General features: G+C 39.2%; 1 protein-coding gene across 1 annotated transcript; it reads left to right on the top strand.

Annotated features, from left to right (window-relative positions):
• The first annotated feature begins 2,475 nt into the window (after nucleotides 1-2,475).
• LOC108788287 (gap junction beta-3 protein-like) lies at nucleotides 2,476-19,212 on the top strand. Its single transcript, XM_018558031.1, has 2 exons — nucleotides 2,476-2,564; nucleotides 18,330-19,212. The coding sequence occupies exon 2, from the start codon at nucleotides 18,344-18,346 to the stop codon at nucleotides 19,148-19,150; it is 807 nt and encodes a 268-aa protein (XP_018413533.1). The 5' UTR covers nucleotides 2,476-2,564; nucleotides 18,330-18,343; the 3' UTR covers nucleotides 19,151-19,212.
• Nucleotides 19,213-20,774: the final 1,562 nt, after the last annotated feature.

The raw sequence follows: 20,774 nt of genomic DNA, 5'->3' as shown, positions 1-20,774 counted from the left end.
CAAGTGTTCCCACAAAACACCAGTGTAATGTTGCCCTTCTCCACCAACCACAAATCTACGGGGGTCTTCTCCACTGACCACCAATGTAATGGAGCACTTCAATGGCCACCAATGTAGGGGGTGTTGGAAATGCAACAGCATATACTGTTATGTCTTTTGAGCTGTAGATGGCGCTGCAGTGCAATGTTACTTTCTATGTGCATGCTCATCTATGATACACAGGAAGCTGCTTTTTCTATCTACTGTATATGTTTTCCTTACTATGCTGTATTCAGATGTAATGTCCTTCTAAGCAAGTAAAACCTAATTCAGCATTCCTTAAGATCTCAATGCTTCATCTAAATATATAACCAACAGGGGGCAACAGGGCCGGATTTACTCTCCGTGCCGCCCCAAGGCCAGATGGCAGGGCGGCGGGGTTAGTTTCAATTTTTATTACTGTTTCTTTATTTTTTTTAACTTTTTTAGCACTTTTTATTTAATTATTTCTTCTTATTTTTTAATTTTTATTTATTTCATTATTTTGTTATCAATTTAATTTTTTTTAGATTTTTATTTATCTTATTTACTTTTTTATAATTCTTTTATCTTATTGTTTATTTTTTATAATATTTTCTATTTTTTTAATAATTTGTTTCTTATTATTTTTTACTTTTTAATCACCTTTTTATTTTTTTATTTCATTAATTTTTTTCACCTAACTTTATTGATATCACACAGGAGAAAAAAATCCCATGTGTGATAGCAATTGGAGGGGACAGGTTCTCTTTATTGACCCTGTCACCTCCAATACAGGAGTTCTAGCACAGCACTGTGCTGGAACTCCTGTGACAGGTGAGAGAGGAAGCAGCAGGGTTACACGGAGCAGCAGGGTTACTTTTAACCCTGCCGCTCTGCTCACTGCAGTGAGGAGAGACTTGGTGGTGGAGCCCGGAGAACGGAACCAGAGGAGAGAGGTAAGTGGAGGGGGGTAGGCTGCAGACTTTTTACATGTGATCTCGGCAACATCGCCGAGATCACATGTAAACGAACAATCGTCTTCCTTTTGTCGTTTGTGACCAGCTTCCCGCTTCCATCCTTTATTGGGCCTATCTGCTCCTTTCTCACCTTTTTAAAGGTACACTACATTTAGTCCTGCTTGTGCAAAGCAGGACTAAGGTCTTGGTCTTGGGCAAAAATTTAAAGAAATACTTTGCTGGGCACTTTGTATTTGTTTGACCTAGATTCATTTTTCAAAAACAATTTTAAGAGTTTAATACTACTTTAATTCTGCCGATTACTTTTATTTATTCTTATGTACACAACTTACTGTTCACACTAAAGGTGCCCATACACCTTGCGATTATCATACAATAATCGCGGGAAATCCAGCGATCGTACGATAATCGCAAGGTGTATGGAAGGCGTGCGGCCGTTTTTACTGTACGGTCGCAGGTCTTTTGTCGAACCAGCATGCTAGAAAACCCGCCGAGAATTGTACGATTGTCGGCGGGTTCATAGCCTGCTTGTTCGGCAACCGCGGAACAGGCCGGTGTGCGCACGCGCACACTGCCCGTTCAGCATTGCGGTCATCGGAAACGCCCGCCCCTCAGCGGGGCAGGCTTTCGATGATCGTAAGTACGATCTGCCTGTCCAAGATGGGCAGATCATACGAGCTTTTAATAAGCTTACGACCATCGCAAGACAATAGTCTTGCGATGGTCGTAAGGTGTATGGGCACATTAAGGCTCCATTCACACCTATGGTTTAGGTGTGATTTGGTATTCCTGCATCAGGAACCTGCGAGTTCCTGCAGCAGGAATTCCAAATCTTCCATTTATAAGCGGCAGCTGTCGCCCGATTCGTTAACGATCAGGTGACAGCAGCTTCATTTCAAAGCAGCAGTACGTTAGTATACCACATGTAATCGTATGTGATACAATTACATTTGGTTAGGAATCAATCATTGTCCCTGGACGCAGCCATAGTGATTGATTCCTAACCGCACGTAATCATATTACATACATGTGGTGTGCCTGTGTTCTGCCACTTTCAAATGCGGCCGATGCCACCGGATCATTAACTTGAAGGGTGACAGCTGCCAGTTGTAAACAGCAGATTAGGGATTCCTGCTGCAGTAATCCCTAAACACACCTGAAATATAGGTGTGAATGGAACCTAATACCCAATGAGCTGTAGATATAATAATTATAAACAGGGGTTCCCTGAGACCTAAACGTTTTTTCCGAGGGTTACTTGACTATCAGTAGGTCACCATTAGCATCTGGGAGCCATTTGTGTTATTAGCTGGTCTTTCAAAAATTACAGCTGTATTTTCATTTACAAGTAAAAACAATATGTCCTTTGCAGCTGTACTGCCTGTAGCATTTTATGTGGATACATTTTTTAATGTTTTCCAAGAGATTAACACACAGCTATAAAACATGTTTTCTACTTTCTCCTCCCCCTCTCCGAAGACACAGGTATTTGCTTGGACACGCCCCAGTAAGGACTCAGCACACTGACACTGTGCACTGCAGTCGCATTACATCCAGGTCTGTTAGGACCTTTCCACTGACCCACAGGTAGGTTTTCTTTTATTAATTATTTCCATTAGAGAACTGTGTAACCTTCCGCCTAAAACATATAAAGATATTTCACAGTTTACCAATACAAAGCACATGTTTGAATGGTTCAGCTTTGTGTTGTATAACAGGTACAATGCGTAACTTGCTCTCGAACTAACTTTGCTGCTCCTTGTTCAGTTCTTGATCCTTTTACTTGATCTCAGCACTTCCAGTGTTTAGAACACTTGCTGCTTTGAATTAGCATTTCTAATGAATAGTACACTAATACACTTACACAAATAAACCTTATTGTCTTCAAAGTGACTACACAACATTCATTGTATCATCCCAGACCTGTTCCCAAACACAAATTATTTTCCGATATGTTGTGTGATAGTGACGGGAATGTAGACAAGTTATATATATATATATATATATATACACATACATATACATGCACACACCACACACAAACACATATTTATAAAAAGACACATTTATAAAAAAGCTTTGTGTGTGTGTTTATATCTTTATATAATATATATACCAAACACAACATATCTACAACATAAAATGCAAGTTTGCCCTAAAAGGAAATAAGAGATTTGTAACAGAGTTATAATAATAAAGAAGACAAGGGAGCTGAAAAATAATATATGGCTATAGAAGTCACAATATTCGGTGGAACAAGTGCCTTTCCATTGTCTCTGTCATTGTCCTTTTTAAGGACAGTTTTTTCAACGGTCATGCTTTTATCCATAATAATTGTTATTAGGTATCGTTCTTTGTGATTTGGAAATGTTGTATTTAGCCACTTATGTATGGCCAAATAATAAAATGTAGTTCTAAATGCATTTTTACATGTGCCCATTTACATCTTGTAATATTAGGCTAGATTATGTCACTGTTGGCAGATCAAAAATACCTATTTCTGTTGTTGCTTAAAAGGTATTAGGATAGCTTAAATGAATATGTAAAAATAGGGACACTATATGCTGAGAATTAACCAAACAGTAATGTTGTCAAATGTATATCCCAGCGGGGCCATTGGAATTCCCTCACAAAGTGTTTGGCAAACATGATTTACATATTCTGTAATCATGTTAAACTATGATATAAAGAGAATGTTTAGTGGTTATGTACATAATGACTTTCCTTTTATTATTTATTTATGTTCTATTCTTTTGCTTTTATCCCAAATCCTTTTGCCAAATAATTGTGCCCAGTAAACGTCCTGCAAGGTATGCAATTGCGGTAACTGAACTAATGATCCACCTTTTTGAAAAAAATCTTTTGATCAGTGCTGTTGTAGCTATGGGGTTGCTAGAAAAATACATGCATTCTGACTTTACATTGGAGGTGCTATTTCCTTAAAATTACATTTACTTGGACCAAATATCAACATTGAATGTTAAAATTAATTCAATATAGTGCTTCTGGTAATTAAATTGAATTAGATATGTGTATCCTCACTAGACAAAAACTACAAGAACCAGTGTGATGAGGTCATCTCTGTGTTCCCTCCTCCTGTAAGCATGTTGACTATTTTGGACTGACAGCAATAAACTTGGCACATTCCTTTTCACTGTTTTACTGAATACGGTCTATTCCTTTTAACTAGGGATGCACCTATACCAAGTACTGTACTCGGTACAAGTACAAGTTCAAGTACAGATACTTTTCCAGCTACAAGACTAGACTGGAGAACAATTCAAAGTTAGGAGGCAGCTGTCATTTGTAGGGAGCACACGGAGCTCCTCTCATTTGTACATCTCTGTATTAATGTATGATTTTGTTTTTATAAATATAAATAAAGGGATGCACCGATACCATTTTTGCAAGTACAAGTACTGATACTTGTCCAAGTGCTCACAGATACAAGTACTGATACATTTTTGTTTATTGTCATGTGACAGATTTTCTAAAACAATGCAGACTAATGATTTCAGGACAGTGGTGGAGTGCCAGAGCCAGGTCCTAGCTGCAACCGCTGCAACCCTGGTAGTTCTCATGAGAATGCCAAGTATCGGCACTGGTATCTGAACTGGTATCGGTGCATCCCTACTTTTAACACAAGGTTCACTTTGAAAGAGAATTAGTACACAAGATAATCATGTTAAAAAGTGGCATTCCTTTGCTGACATAAATTACTGTAGGGGCAAACAGTTCAATCTGATAGACAAGAGGTCACTTTAAAGGTCCATTCCCACATCTGTGTGCACTAGCGCATGCATGTTAGTGTATTGTGTTCTGACATCACTACTCTCCAAATAAAATAATATATAAAAGAGGATATTTTACATATGTTTGTCTCCATAGCCTAACTTTACAATGTTGCCAGGTACTGTAGGCCAGCTAAATGTCCTGACGTATGTGTACAAGTTATTAAAAAAGAGAGAGAGAGAGAGAGAGAGAGCAAGGAGAAAAAGAGAGAGGGAGAGAGAGAGAGAGAGAAAGAGAGAGGAATGCTTGCTTTAGAGAGTTTGAGTTTTGTATCCTTTTAAATGTCTCAATCTTTTTTGTGTGTGTGTGTTAAAACATGCTTATGCTTTTTTTCAGCCTCGGTATGTTTTTTTATAACATTAAATAATTAATTAACCCTATGAAACAAAAGAATGAAAGCTGAATAGAAATGTAAGGCTAACACCCATATTTGCAGTCTATAAGCGCAACTACATGAGGGTGAAAAAAAATGTGTTTACAGAATCTCAGACAACCGACATTTAATATATATTTGTGCCAAAAGTCACCTGAACATGCCAGACAAGGTATACTTTAAGTATACCTTGTATGTTTAGGAATGACTTACGTAAACATGTTGCCTTTACAGTGACAATGAACCATATAAATATTTGCCTGGGTCACGCTCTGCCTTTTTATATATTTATTTTGTTACATAATAAGAAAGGAACATTGCACCTATTAGAGGCTATTACCACTATGTCAGATATCCAGCAGTATCATAAAATTAATCTTTTTGTATTCACCCCATAATTACAAGATATAGCCAAAAGTATGTGGACTCACCTCCAAATTATTGAGTTCAGGTGTATTCACTGAGGATACTAATAATGCTACAACATACAAGGCCATTTTAGTGGACTGTGCACTTTAACTTTTGTGGGAACAATTTTGGGAAGGCCTGTTTTTGTTTCAGCATGGCTGTACTCCTGCATACAACACCAGGTCCATAAAGACTAGGTTTAATGAGTTTGGTCCTGGAGTGGCCTGCACAGGATCCTGACCTTAACCCTACTAAACACCTTTGGGATGAACTGATCATCCTGTCCAATATCTGTACCTGACCTTTCAAATGATTTTTTGGCTAAATTGGCACATATACTAAAGAAGAGTATTGGTTGTTTTAGCCGCAAATGGGGGCTAACTCCATATTAATGACAATAGCTTTCGAAGGTCTATGCTCATAAAGATGTGATGGTGTCCATAAACTATGACCATATAATGTACCTATGGAAACATTTGCATTTATCTGAATATAATTACTTCAATGTTAAAACATCCTGCCTACACATACACTAATGGTAAATACATTGAGGAGGTGCAGGAGTGTATGTGTGATACACACATCTCCTGCACTTCTTATTTGCTGTAATGCTGTTAAAAGTTATACATAGACAGGTATGTTTTGCTAATTATTTGATGTGCCAGAAATACTGCATACAGCCTGCAGTCTTTAATTAATTTTTTGTTCCTATAGCTAAACAAAAAGCAGATGAAAAGAAAGAAGCAAAAGAATACAACCAACAACCTAATGTCAATGAGGATGCTAATGGAGAATTGACCCGTTCCCCTTACCCCACCCTCATGCAATAAAACAATGCTTGATGCCCAAGCTTCCTAGCAGCAAGCCCAGACATTATCATGTGGGAGTGTGACAATTTATTTGCAAATAGCAACTTGAAGTAGTTGCTATTTGTATAACAATGTCGGGAAGCAATAGGTGGTTCCAATGTAAGACTTTCTACAGCAACAGGCATATATTGACAGACTCCTACTTTTATTAGCTTTATTGTTTTAATTAAGCCATAGATTTATTTTAAACAGCACATTCAAGACACAGCGCTTTACATAGTTGCATATTTACAACAGTCCCAGTCTCAAGGAGCTTAGAATCTAAGGTCCCCATCTCACATGCATACATACGAGGGCAAATTCAGACAGGAGCCAATTAACCTTCCAGCATGTCTTTGGAGTGTGGGAGGAAACCGGAGTACCCGGAGGAAACCCATTTAAGCACAGGGAGAACAAGCAAGCTCCTTGCAGATAGTGTCCTGACCAGGATTTGAACCCTTAGTGCTGCAAGGCAGAAGTGCTAACCTTTACACCACTGTGTAATGTTATTATATTATTATCTATTTCTATACTTGCCCTCTTCTAGATTGGATATTTATTATTATTTATTTAGTAAATCAATTATTTATTTAGTAAATCACCTCCCTTATTTGAAGAAGAAAATTACTCTGGTAATAAGGTCATGTGTACATTGTAAATTAGAATTGTGGCCAGGATATAGAATTCCAATATTTACAAATTTTAACAAACAGCTGATAAGCTTTAAAACAAGCCTTCACTGACATCTCTAGCTGCACTGTGGAGTAATTAATTCTTAAATTCATAGCTGAAGCACTGATACTGTCCAAGTTGTTATCTTAGGCAGCTCAGCTGCCCCTGCTCTCCCTCTTATATCACTCGCTCTGAGTTTACATAGGAGACTTAAAGGCTGCCGATTCATTTCTAGGAGGACGGGAGTAGGGTAAGCTGAGCTGCTGAGAGAACGACCTAAAAAAATAAATAAAGCAGCAACTTTTCATGGACCTCCTACAGGGGTGTCTCCCTTACAACTCCATCATTGGGAAACAGCCCTATAGAGGTCTAGGAGAAGCTACTTAACAGGCACAGAAGATGTTGGGGTCAGAATGTAATCAAACAGGGGACTAATCAGGACCAACCAGCCAAGCAAGATGGCTAAACACACCAAAATTGAAAGAAGATGGCAGCAGTAAAGAGGGAGCTTGTAGACATCACATCGCTAGAGGGAAGGGAGGGAAGTGTTGTGTGCTTTAGTTCCACTCTACGCCCCATGCACACCGGGCTCCTGCATGAAAAGTTATCTGGGAAGTATAAGCAACTTTTATGCTTCCCAGATCACCTTTTCCTTTGTTTAAGTGTTCCTGAGATTAGCCGTGTTTAGACACATTAACATGCCTTTACATGCATTTAGCCACAAAAAACCAAAGCTAAATGGTCCTAGGACAAATTCTTGTTTGTGTAAACACAGCTAGACTGCAGGTGAATGCACCTAGATGCTTCTGTACATCTAAGTGTGCATTCAGGGAGAGAAAACCATTACATGCTTTTAAGTGTGTTTAGAAATTAGCTTGAAATGCATCTGGAAGCATTATAATTCCGGTGTGCATGGGGCAATGAGAGTTTGTTTTACAGCTCTTTTACTGTTTGGTAAGTTTATGTAAATAAATTCAAGCCCATAGGCCTGGCTATTGCTACACTTTTAACCCCATTCACAGCTGCACATTAGGGGTGTGGTGCTTTGTATGCGTGTTATGCGTTTTACATGGTTTACCATTGAACCCTATATAATGCAATTTTTTCTGAAAAACCAGATCAAAGATGTAGCAAGAAAAACTAGTTCTCAGCACACTGGAAATAAGCAGATTTGAACGGTGCCATAGACATTCAGCTGCTCCTTACTGGAAGTCCCACTGCATTTTTTTACAACTATTTATTCTGGGAACCTTTTTTCCCTTTGTAATACTGACATTTTAAGGAAAGTTGCCTGACAAGTTTGATGAGTGAAACTCTACACCCAGATTTCTAGCTGCTGTTCTCTGGTTCACATTTTTGCCTCTCAATGAGCAAACATTTACAGCTCCACTCCACAAATGAAATGTCTCCTCACCGAGAACAGTGAGTAAAGAAATTGCAATGTTGAGACTGTCGTTTACACTGCAATGCAAGTAATGTGCTGCTTTGTGAACCATGACCACAGTAGCTGGCATGTTGTAAACATATGTTCAACTGTACATATACACCCTGGCTTTATTATTTCTCAATATTAGTGTCTATTTGTGGGAAATTTAATATAACATTATGCACAAGTGATAATACACTTAACTACACCGCACATCTAACCCACTTGTGACACTAAAACATAACTTTTATGTTACATATATACTGTATGTGTATATATATATATATATAGATATATATATATATATATCTATATATATAGTCCATATTAAATATTTCCCAATTATAATGCACACACTAAAAGATTTTCCTTCAGTAAGCATTAAAAATAATATATCTCTTTCTATCACTGTTCTTCTGTCTCTATTGCTAAGTATTTCCTTACAATTACACTTTATATTAATACTTTTCATCTAAAACATCTTGCTCACTTCAAATGTCTTTCCTCCTTATCTTCTTTCTAACACTACTCTACCAACCTTCAACCTTCTACTCTATAGATTGTTTTTTTCCTTCTCCTATCATCTACTCTTCTCAATCTATACTGATCTATACCGATCTATCACGACTTATTATCTTGCGCTCTTTCTCCTCAGACCCGCAGGCTGCATACAAGCGGCGGCTTCCTCGCTGTACATTTAGCTTTGCTTGCCAAAAGCAGGGCTAAATGTAGATAACAACTACCTGCCCGATATCCGGAACTGCATGTCCCGGGCATCTGGAGACAGGGATTCCACACCCCTGATGCCCCTCTACTCCCTGCTGCCCCGAGGCCGGGCCTTGGTTGGCCCTGTGGGAAATCCGGCCCTGACTGCATGCATGGAGATTGTAGTCCATCACTGGAGAGAGCTTGGAGCGGTGGCTACTTTACAACTAGCTTTTGTATAATATTTGCAAGCTTTTATTCCCAAATCATGCCTGATATTGCTATTTATCACTTCGAGATCCAGCCTACCTAATAAGGTATCCACACAAAATATGCATAAAAATGTATAACCTAAAAATGCTTACATTTCAATATGAAGTTAAGCTTAAAAATATAAGACTATATGGGCTTGAATGTAAATAGTGTAAAGAGAGAGGATGATGTGCAAAGTGCAGTAACACCCCAATCAGAATTAATTCTAAAGAATTAACAGTGATTGGCTGATATGGCTCCATGCATGTTGCACATTTAGCTTTTCTTAAACAACCATATAATTTCCAATGCTGTGCATACATTTGTGACAAGATGGGGCATCTTGGAGATATACAGAGAAAAGAACCTCAATGAATGCATTAACTTCCTCAATACAAAGTATATTTGCTCTTCTCACATGGCCAGTTATCATAGCTCAGGAAACTGATATATTCATAGACATTAAAAGTAATGTTATCAGATTAAATGATTTTTAAGGTCTGATTTCCTTTACTTGTTTACTGTTAGCTGGGTGTGAGGTTTATTTTTAAGTGCATGAATAAAGTATAGATACGTTCAAAATATTCTTGCTCAGCCACACCTAGTTCAGTGATAAAACACAGCAGTTTGCTTTCCACTCAAGATAAAGATAAATGTTCCATGTATAGTATTAAAGGTTTATTCAGGATGTTATCAAGATCCAGGTCTTAACTATAGCCATGTTAAACCTAAAGCTAAACTCCAAGCAAGCAGCTAAATACACAGATAAAAAACATATATTAGGAGCAGTTTTATGTGACAAAGGATTTGTTTTTCTGTCTATTCAGTCCTGAGATTAGCACAGCTCTGTAACACAGCACAATTCTGTCTGGAATGAAACCAGATTTTTTTTTTCTGCAGCTGTTAAAGGAGTACTATGGGGCAACCTTTTTTGCCCATAGTTCTCCCTAGGGTCATGGGAAGACATATACTGTGTCCTCCGTTGACTCAAAACTCAGTATATGGCCGGCTATTGCCCGCTATATGCTGAGAGCTCTGCAGCCAGGACGGATCCCGACAATACTGTGCCCGCCCGCCCCCTCCCCGTCCGTTGCTCTAGTCAGGGCTGTAGAAACTGAGTGGAGAAGGGGGAATCCTTGTGGGGAGCAGTGACTGTCATTGATCCTCAGACTGCCAGAGCCCAGAAGAGCAGAGGCTGCAGGGACTGGTCTAGCAGTTCGGAGGGAATCAGCAAGACTGAGGATCAGGTGAGTATTACATCTTTATTTGCACCCCCTAGACAAAACGAGCACTTAACCTTTGCAGTGCAGGTGTAGTTCCACTGCAAGGGTAAGTTTTTTCCTAACCTGGAGTTCTTTCATGAATACAGGGTTGCTTCAATTTGTGTTTCTAATATCTGCCTGGAGTTCATATGTATATACTGAAAGCGTTAACACACACAGCTTTTTGTACTTGTTTAAATCATGTCATTTAAATTCCTCTTTTTGTAATGTCATGACAAGTTTCAAGACCCACATAGCATGGCTCATCCTAATAAGAATGGAATGCATCCACGTGTTAAGGGTGAGTTTATGAACACACCGCCAGCTCTGCACGTGCAGGAATATTTAATTAGTACAAACAATTAGTAAATAATCTCAGATACTCAGCCGAGAACTATTGGGTCACTAGAGTACAGTGGTAAGATTACCTGGGAGACATCTGGCAGAAGCCAGAGAGGCTAAGCTTGCCATCATCAAAGAACCCATTCTGGCTCTGCAAGGGAGTCTATTATTTTTTAAGGCACAAATCCAGTCAAAACAGTTTTTCAAGACTTAGGCAGTGGGGAAGGTTAGAATTTCTGGCATCTTTTTATTTCTGTCAGAGTACCCCAGTGAGGAAATTTACCCTAATTTCCCAAACCTAAAATGGGAAAAAAAAGGAAATCGCCACAAAGTTTGGAAAAATTTCATCTCTGACTGGTGAAAATGTTAGATATTCCCTTTGAAACTTCCAAATGGGATCACTATTAAATGTTTGACTGGACTTCTTCTTTAACTTGCTACAAACATTTGCAGGTTGAATAATGCTGCAAGTTATTTGGAACAACTAAAAATGCCAGAGAGAAGATAATTATATCTTGGCAAAAAATGTCACAATTTTAAAAAATTGGACGTATCAAAGTGACCTGTTTTGCCATAAATATATGTATTTACTTTAATGTATTTACTTTAAGCAGTGGATGCACAGTATCTGTACTGCTGCCCTCATCTGGAGAGTATGAACTCAAGCTTTATTCGCAGCGCAATTACAAAACACAGCAACCAAGTAGACTTAGGTTGTGGGCTCAGCCTTTTATCAATACAAAGGATGCAGAGGAGGCACAGGGGTGCACTGCAAGGAAGGATGGAAAATGGTAAGGGGGATTCAGTGCTGGCTGTACTTCCCCCTATAAATTGGGCTTCAGCCTGGGGTGGAGCTACAGCCAGCACTGACAGAAAAAAAAAAATAGATTTTATTGACAAATGCATAGATGTTAATGGGCCCGGTGTTATTTGCACTCTGTCCCCTTTGGAATTTAACAAGCCTTTAACTTCTGGTGAGACTTCTTCTTTAAGGTCAGACCATAAAACCTATTTAGTGGTCCTCTTTACCAGCCCTTTAGGGTAAGACTGATTTTAAAAATCTGAAAAGAAAACATGGTAAAGTTAGCCAGATGCCAGCAGTAACAAAGCAGACCTAATCTTTTAAGTAAAACAATGAATTTGATTGGTTGAAAAGAGTTACTGCTGCAGTCTAACTCCAGTGTTATTTGCTTTATTTTTTGTATATATTTTCAACTTTATTATTTAAGTAATGATAACATTTATCAGAGATTACTCTAATTCATGGTCTTCGGCAGGCATTGGAGCCTGTAATTACAGAACATTGTGCTCTAGCAAGGGGCTTGAAGCTAAGAGAAAAGAGAATTTGTTGTTACAATCTCCCAAAGCACAACATTATTTTTTATGTAATATTATTATGTTTGTTAGCTGCCTTAACTGATAATTATTAGGCAACCTGCCACTAAGAATAGAATGCAAAGAAAGTGTAGTCAGTATGAGCAGCCTTCATGGAGTTATCTCCTAGTTTAGAACTGTGAACCCTCGGTCCTTTACTCTTGTCTTTGCTCCATGTCAGCATGACTCATGTTATCATATTACTAGTTATAATTTATCTCTGACATTTCCATAAAAGCAACTCTTTTACTCCTTTGGAAACTTTCACTTTTAAATTTGTTATTCTTTGAACCTTCATTCATATCATACAGTAGCTTGATTCATAGCTGTATGCAGAGGTGTATCTACCGCAAGGCAAACTAATCTGCCTTGGGCAGCACTTTCCAGGGGGTGGCAAAAAAATGCTGCCACCAAACCAGTGCGGCAATCCCCGAATTACCCGAATCCACTGACGAGCTCAGCTTTCTCTCTCCGACACTGGCAGAAGGGATACAGCGCACGCCTGTTACTATTTAAAAAGGCGCTCGCTGAATCCAGCTTTTGACAGGATAAGCAAAATGCGCAGTGGGCTTCCCCGCTACGCTAATAGCACAACCTGTCAGAAGCTGGGCACAGCATGTGCACTGTATCCAAGAGTGACAGGTTACGCATAATGTCTTAAACAGGAAAGGGTGGGGCAAATATAGATTATGGTGGGTGCCTAAGTTTACTCTTACCTAGGGCAGCACAAAAGGCTGTATGGTCTCTATATATACCATTGCTGATTAGGAAACTACCTTCATCATTGAAGAAAGAGATAATCTAAACTGAGTGGCCAGATTATTATGACCACCCCATCAGTACTTCGTTGGGCCACCTTTTGCCTTCGATACTGCGGCGATTCTTCTTGGCATTGACTCCACGAGATGTTGAAAGGTGATGTGAGGAATCTGACACCATACCTGATGAATAGCACTGTCCAGTTCTGTGAGATTTGATGGTTGTGGAACCAGCTGCCTGATAGCTCTTTCAACTTCGTCCCACAAATGCTCAATTGGATTGAGATCTGGTGATTGTGGGGGCCACCTAAGCAAGGTAAAGTCTCCCTCATGTTCTTGAAACCACTCCTGCACAATACGAGCACCGTGGCATGGCGCATTGTCTGGTTGGAAGAAGCCATCTCCATGGTATGTTGTGCTATTCAGACGTTGTTCCAAATGAATTAAAGGGCCCACATCATGCCAGGAAAACATGCCCCAAACCATAACACTGCACCCACCAGCTTGAAGGGTTGTACTCATGCATGTGGGGTGCATGCTTTCATGCTGTTCCCACCAAATTCTCACTCTGCCATCTGCATGATGCAACTGGAAATGTGATTCATCGGACCACATGACTTTTTTCCAATGCTCGACTGTCCAATCCTTGTGTCATATCTTCAGAAAAAAATCACATCTACTGTGGTGGTAAATAACCTGCTTCCCTATTTATAATGGTCTGGCCCTCTAGCAACTTCAGCACGAAATTATAGCTAATTTGCCTACAAACAGGTGGTGGTCAGGTGGTCATAATAATCTGGCCACTCAATGTATATCTCAGTGTTGTACACAGTTGTCTCAGCTATAACATGGGATCAAAACGCCACATAGAGGCAATGGCATTCATTTACTAAAGGAAAATAAGCTGTTCACTCTGTATGAGAATTTTCACTTTGCAAGGGAATGAGGTGAAGCTTTGCTGACTCCTATCGCTCAATCATGTTTTTCCTTGCACTTGATTGTGTATTCTTTGCAAAGTGAATTTTTACCACTTCAACACCAATAAATGCAATAAGTGCGCAAAATAACAGTTAAACCCAAACTCCAGCCAAGACCTTTTTTGTTAAGGCTAACTCAACATAGGCTTAAGAACTCTGTCAGTAACACAAACACGGTTATTCACAAAAGGATGAAGAGTTTGGAGAAGGCAGGGGAAATGAACAATCTAGGACAGCATAGCTGAGCTTGAAAGTGAACTGAATTGCAGAGTTTTTCCAGTTCAGCTATGTTTTCCTAGATTGTTCACTTCTCCTGCCTTCTCCAAACTCTTCACCCTTTTGTGAATAACCCTGAAAGGATGACATCTTACATGAAGTTTTAAAGGAGAACTATGAGTTGAGTGAAAATCACTCACCCTCATAGTTCGAGCCGACGTGTGACAATGAAACTGTCACACGTCGGCTCAACATATTGGGAAATGAGCGAACACATACCGTCGCTCGCTCACTTCTTGATCATCTCCCAGCAGAGAGCCGTGACTATCACTCACGGCTCCCTGCAGGGATTCCCCCCTCCCCCAGCTCTGATCCTCCACTGCTGAATGGCGGAATGTACGGGGAGGGGGCGGGTACAGCTGGCTCTGCCTCTAGATAGGCAGAGTCAGCTGTCACTCACGCAGCTGGGTGGATCTCGACCGGATCCGTCCTGGCTGCGGTGGTCTCAGTATACCGCAAGCTGTAGCTCGCGATATACTGAGATTTGGGTCACGGGAGGTTGCTAGTTTATGTCCTTCCGTGACCCTTAGGAGAATTATGGGGAAAAACACTTACCCCATAGTTCTTCTTTAAGTGTGTGGAAAACTCCCCATTCGGGAAACAGCTGGGAATAAAGAGTATTTAAAGTGATATTAAAGTCAAAAGGTTTTTTAAGCTGTTTCAAATGCTCATTAAATCACTTACAATGGATGCTGCTCCTTGATGTTTAAAAGTTTAAGTTTCATGAAAAATCAGCTGGTCACTGGCTATGATATCTTGTTTTAGGGTGGCTCCTTTCCAATGCAGGGTCCTATGGAGCCACCCTTCTGTGTGCAAGTGAAATGTTTATGCACAAGCACACAGCAACAGCAAAGCAAGACACTCTCCTGCTTACTGCTCCACCGCCCCCCCTCCTTCTCCAAGCTAGTAGATGGACGGCTGCTGGAGATGTTGATGTGCCTTGTGATCTTGTCAAAAATGTAAAAAAATACTTTGCTGGGCAATGTGTAATTATTTGATCTGGATTCATTATTGAAGAACTAATTGAGAGTTTGATACTGCTTTAACATTTCCTATTTTATTTAAAATGATTAACTGAAGTAGAGCTTTAAAACATGGTTACATTTAAATTTCCACCACTATTTCTAATGCCCCTCCAGTTCTACATCTATATCAGATCTGGCTTAAAGCAATTGTGGGAGTTTTGACCATTGTGTAAGAACATAAGGCACTCTGGAACATGCTTTTTTTTTTACCTTTAAGCAGATGAACTGAAATGCACATTGTTTGAACTCTATATAAAGTTCTAATGTACCTTTACTTATTGAGTAGTAATAGTAGCAAAAGAATATGAGTGAATTATGATTAAAGAAGACATTTTAAAAAATGAACATTTTTATTTCATACGCTAGGGAACAAGTTCTTATAGCACTTGGTCCAATTCAAATCCATCCTGATTGGATGATAAGCAGTGTCCTGTTTATAAGCAGCATGGTCAAACGCTGTTTACCCTCCTTGGTCCAACCACTCTGCAATTTTTGAGTGACAGCACTGGTCCCTGGCAGCAGGGGGTGCTCTGAAGACCAGTACTTTCATTCATTAGAGATTACTTATCACTGCAAGCTATGATCTACAGCAGACAACATATCTTCTAGATTGTATACTGTGGCGCCATCCACCAGTTGTTCCAGCACCTGTTGGATTCTGGGGTATAACGATACAGTGTGCAAAGGGGATATCACAAAGACATATGTGTGATAGAGCTACAACTGCCCTGTATGTTTACTAGCAGCTGGCAGCTCTATCACACTGCCCTGTAGTGCTGATTGCTAACTCATAATTGTAAACGAACAGTCAGCCAAGAGAGTGGGGGCTTAGTGCTGGCTGTACCTCCCCCACGGTAATGCTCATATTTTAGGCTTCAGACAGGGCTGGAGCTACAGCCAGCATTAACATAAATAAAGAGGTTATTTTATTCCATAATGGGGCCACTGATTTGAATGGGACCAAGTGCTATATTGCCAAATGCGTTTCTGACTTATTGCACAAGAAAAGAAGCTTGGAACCTTGATTGTCTTTGTCTAATCTATATCTTTGTAGAGCAATAGAAAAGTACCTCAAATTTCCCAAACTGCTCAATCATACTTCAAATGGGTGACACCTATGTAATGCAAAGGTTTTTACCTTGCACAGTCCAACTGTCACACATTACTTTACTGGCAAGGTTTGGTGTGTGGGTGGGGGTGTGCCATATGTTATACAGAGGCGTTAATAGAAATGGTAAAATCATTGCTATGCTGGGAAAATACCTTCAAGGATAACACTTCTAGTTATTACAGGAACAAAACAGGTTGAGTCTTGTTTGTTTTTTTTACTTACTATACTCTATATCTTTACTATATAAAGTTTCATATCTGATGTGTGTCAAATCAACCTTATTCAATGCCATTGTTTCCTGAGACCATCACCATATATGAATTATTAACCACTTGAGTCCCCAGGCCTTATATAGCTCTTAGTCCCAGAGCATTTATCAATTTAATTTTACCGATGTCTCTGTTCCATACATTATGTCCTTTAGCTTTTGTAGCCTACCCTAACTTATTATACATAATTTCTTCAACAAAAGAATCGATTTTTATTTCCTTGGCTTTTATTGGGAATAAATAGTTTTAAAAAAAATTCCTGTCATTTTTGTCCTAACACAATGTTTACACCCCCGTATATTTTCCCCAAAATTGTAAACAACAAAGTCCACTGAATAAAATGATATCTCTTTAGTGCAATTTTATGTAACGAAGGTGAACTGTAGAGCTTAAAGGGAATATATATACTGTATATATATTGGTTCATTTTTACACATTTTTTTAATCATGGGGGATCAGTGGAGTTCTAATCCAAAACCCCAGCCAGCAATGGATCACCACATCAGTAACAGCTCTGTCCTGGACCCGTTCTCAGAGGAACTGCCGTGAATATCTTCCAATGTACACAATAAGTGGAAGTATTCTGCTTACATTCATTTTTAAAGTGCACTCTTATTGAGTGCCGGTAGGGGCCTGCCAGAACAGCCGAGACCGGCTGCCATTTTAAAACTTAGCTATTTATTCAGCTATGAATGAACAACAGAGTGCTCAGTACTGAGTACATCCGTGTTTAGTGTTGGTGAGTGAGGTGCTCAGATTTATATATGAATGAGATCAGTAGATTGTCAGATGCTGTTTATAGCTATTAAATAATCAGCAGAATCCAGGGCACATGACATAATACAAGTTTTATTTAAGAAAACATGTGAATCCATCCTAATAAACCACTTACAGTTTTTGAGGCCCCATGGTTTTAACAGTCCTACATATGTGGAATGACTTGTGTGGATTCGGACAATGCAAATCAACAAAATTCTGTTGATTCGGACGGTTCATCCGAATTAACAAATTATTATATGCCCGAATATATGAAAACCTTATTCGGCCACATAATTCATTTGCGAACACGTAGTGGCCATATTGGTCACCGGCGTATGCTGCGCATGCGTGCCACCATCTTGGAGGCGGGATGCACAACGTCACAAACCGATATAGGCACTGCCATCTTGGTGTATACCTAGATATACACCAGAATAATGAAGCATTATGAACTTATTCTACTTAAGTTGCTTGTGTAAATCATGATAATGTTATATTGACAGTAGGCATAAAAAAAATCATAGCCCATCTAACTCTCAAAGATTTTAAAGGATAGGCAGAACAGCTAATTTGCATTTTATCGGCATTATAATGCAGAACTTAGATAAACATGTTAATAGTTTTTAAAGAATGACAACAACACTGCAGAAAAGTTTTATTTTATTTTTAAGTTTTATATTTAATTAAAATACTAATAAATGTGCCCTTCTTTTGTCTCTTCAGGGATCTAAGTCACAATGGATTGGAAGACATTCCAGGGTCTCTTAAGTGGCGTGAATAAGTACTCAACAGCTTTTGGACGTATTTGGCTATCAGTTGTCTTTGTATTCCGAGTTCTTGTGTATGTGGTTGCAGCAGAGAAAGTATGGGGAGATGAGCAAAAAGATTTTGATTGCAACACCCGGCAACCAGGCTGCACTAATGTCTGCTATGACCACTACTTCCCCATCTCTCATATTCGACTTTGGGCCCTCCAGCTGATATTTGTGACTTGCCCTTCTCTTCTGGTAATAATGCATGTTGCTTATAGAGAAGAGCGAGAAAAAAAGAACCGCGTGAAAAATGGTGAGAATTGTTCTAAGCTGTACTCCAATACTGGCAAGAAACATGGAGGTCTCTGGTGGACTTATCTTCTGAGTCTTTTCTTCAAAACTGGCATAGAGATCACCTTTCTTTACATCCTGCATAAAATGTGGGACAGCTTTGACATGCCTCGGCTCGTCAAGTGTACCAATGTCGACCCGTGCCCCAACATTGTGGATTGTTATATCGCCAGGCCAACTGAGAAGAAAGTTTTCACATACTTCATGGTAGCAGCCTCTGCAATGTGCATTGTCATCAGCATTTGTGAGATATTTTACCTGATCTTTAAAAGATTTTTAGGCTGTTTTAACAAGTTCAAAAAGTCCAGTGATCACTCGGTAACCTACAGCAAAGCTTCTACGTGCCAGTGCCATATTCACTTAGATAATACAGAGAAGAAGCCACTTAATAAGACAGTTGCATCGATAAGAGCTTCAGCACCAAATCTAACAGATTTGTAACTCTCTGTCATTGGTCCATTATATATTTTCTGCATCACAGACCTTAGCTTGCAGCATTACCGATTAAAAGAAAGTTTTTGAATTCATCTACTAGCCAGACTATGAACAATCTTTCTTTTATACAGCCATTTCGGCGAATGCCTTGGAGGGAGCTGCTGGGTAAAAAAAAAACTAAGGAAAATGAGAATATCTTCGAAAGGTTCTCCTTCTTTTGGAGCTACTAAAATCATACTAGCCATGCTGAATGTTTACAAGACATATCTATTCCTTTTATGGAACCTCAGGCAAAGCTATATGGACATAACATATCCGGATGGATTACAGGATAAATATGTAACTGCCTGCTCTTTGGGTCAAAGAGTATAAGACACGCATTACTGCATTTCATGGTTTTTATGAAAGTTGATGCCACTAAGCAATTGGGGTTGAATTTCAAAGTAAACACTGCCACAGTATACTCAACTAAACATGATTGCATATATGCTTTCTATGGTTGAAACATAGAAAGACTGAACAATAACTGCATTTTCACTAAAACAATATAGACTTGCACATGTCCAGCAGCCTATTAAAAATGCCAATATGATGGGTTACCTTTATGGAATTTAAGGCACAATTTTGCCTGCAGTCTCCTATGGCCTGGTAGACAGGTTATTCATTCAGCTCAACACTCTAAGCAGTCCCCTCTAGGGGTGCACAGAAACTGCTTGTCTACAACAAAGATGGATGCAAACAGCCAGGCCATGCTACTAGAAACTGGATTGATCTGTCCAACATATTTGCTTTGTTTTATAGACTGCAGGAACACTTTTAAATGTATCAAGTGAATTAAAGGTGCAGTTACACTTTAATAAAGTCAAGGAGAAGTCAACTAAAAGGACTTGAATGTGCCCAAACTGCCTTCTAAGGGATTTCAGAGGAATACACAATTTATAGTTGTGATTTTATCTGAAAGCCAAAGTCAGCACAGTACCGGAAGAGAAAACGAACTGCAATGATGGAAGCCTTATTACAAACAGATAGTTTTTTTATGTAACTTTTTTTACAAGCATATATTGATCTCACCTGCAGCTATGCCAGCAAGAAAAGTAACCAAGGACTAAGAGAAGAGCTTTTTGCCGCTACCCACACTACAGAGTCATCTCTACAACAGTCATATGTCTACAGACTGCAGTTTTCAATCTGAAGAATTGCTCTGCCCTCCTGTGTTAGCACGTATCATTGCCCACAGCAGATTTAACAGGAAATGTTCTCAAATGATTGACAAGCTGCAGGGAGGATAACTAAAGACCTATTATGCAATACTACCATGACAAAATGTATAGACTTGATTACAATATTCTTACTTAGTTGACTTCTTAAAGTCTTCTTCAGGTTTACTACCTTGTTTACCTTTCCTAGATCATTATAAACAGTTCAAATGTTTGTATGAATGTATTACTGTAATGTTAAGTTGATCATGTCGCTAGTTCAAAATAATACTATGTAAGCAAAACTTTGGATGCTAAATATTAACACTAAGGCCTCATTCACATGGATGTGCAGTCGTATAGCATGCACGTCTTTGCAGAAACCTGCGCCTGGGAGGGACAGTTGTTGCATGCAGCCACCTGATGACTCCGCG

This window comes from Nanorana parkeri, unplaced genomic scaffold, assembly GCF_000935625.1.
Source record: "Nanorana parkeri isolate BGI_ZX_2015 unplaced genomic scaffold, ASM93562v1 scaffold316, whole genome shotgun sequence".
NCBI lineage: Eukaryota > Metazoa > Chordata > Amphibia > Anura > Dicroglossidae > Nanorana > Nanorana parkeri.
The sequence above is the reverse complement of the archived record's forward strand: the minus strand, read 5'-3'. Positions and strand labels throughout refer to the sequence as shown.

Excerpts from the sequence above, each read along its gene's own strand:
- LOC108788287 (XM_018558031.1), top strand. The coding sequence starts at position 18,344 with ATGGATTGGAAGACATTCCAGGGTCTCTTAAGTGGCGTGAATAAGTAC.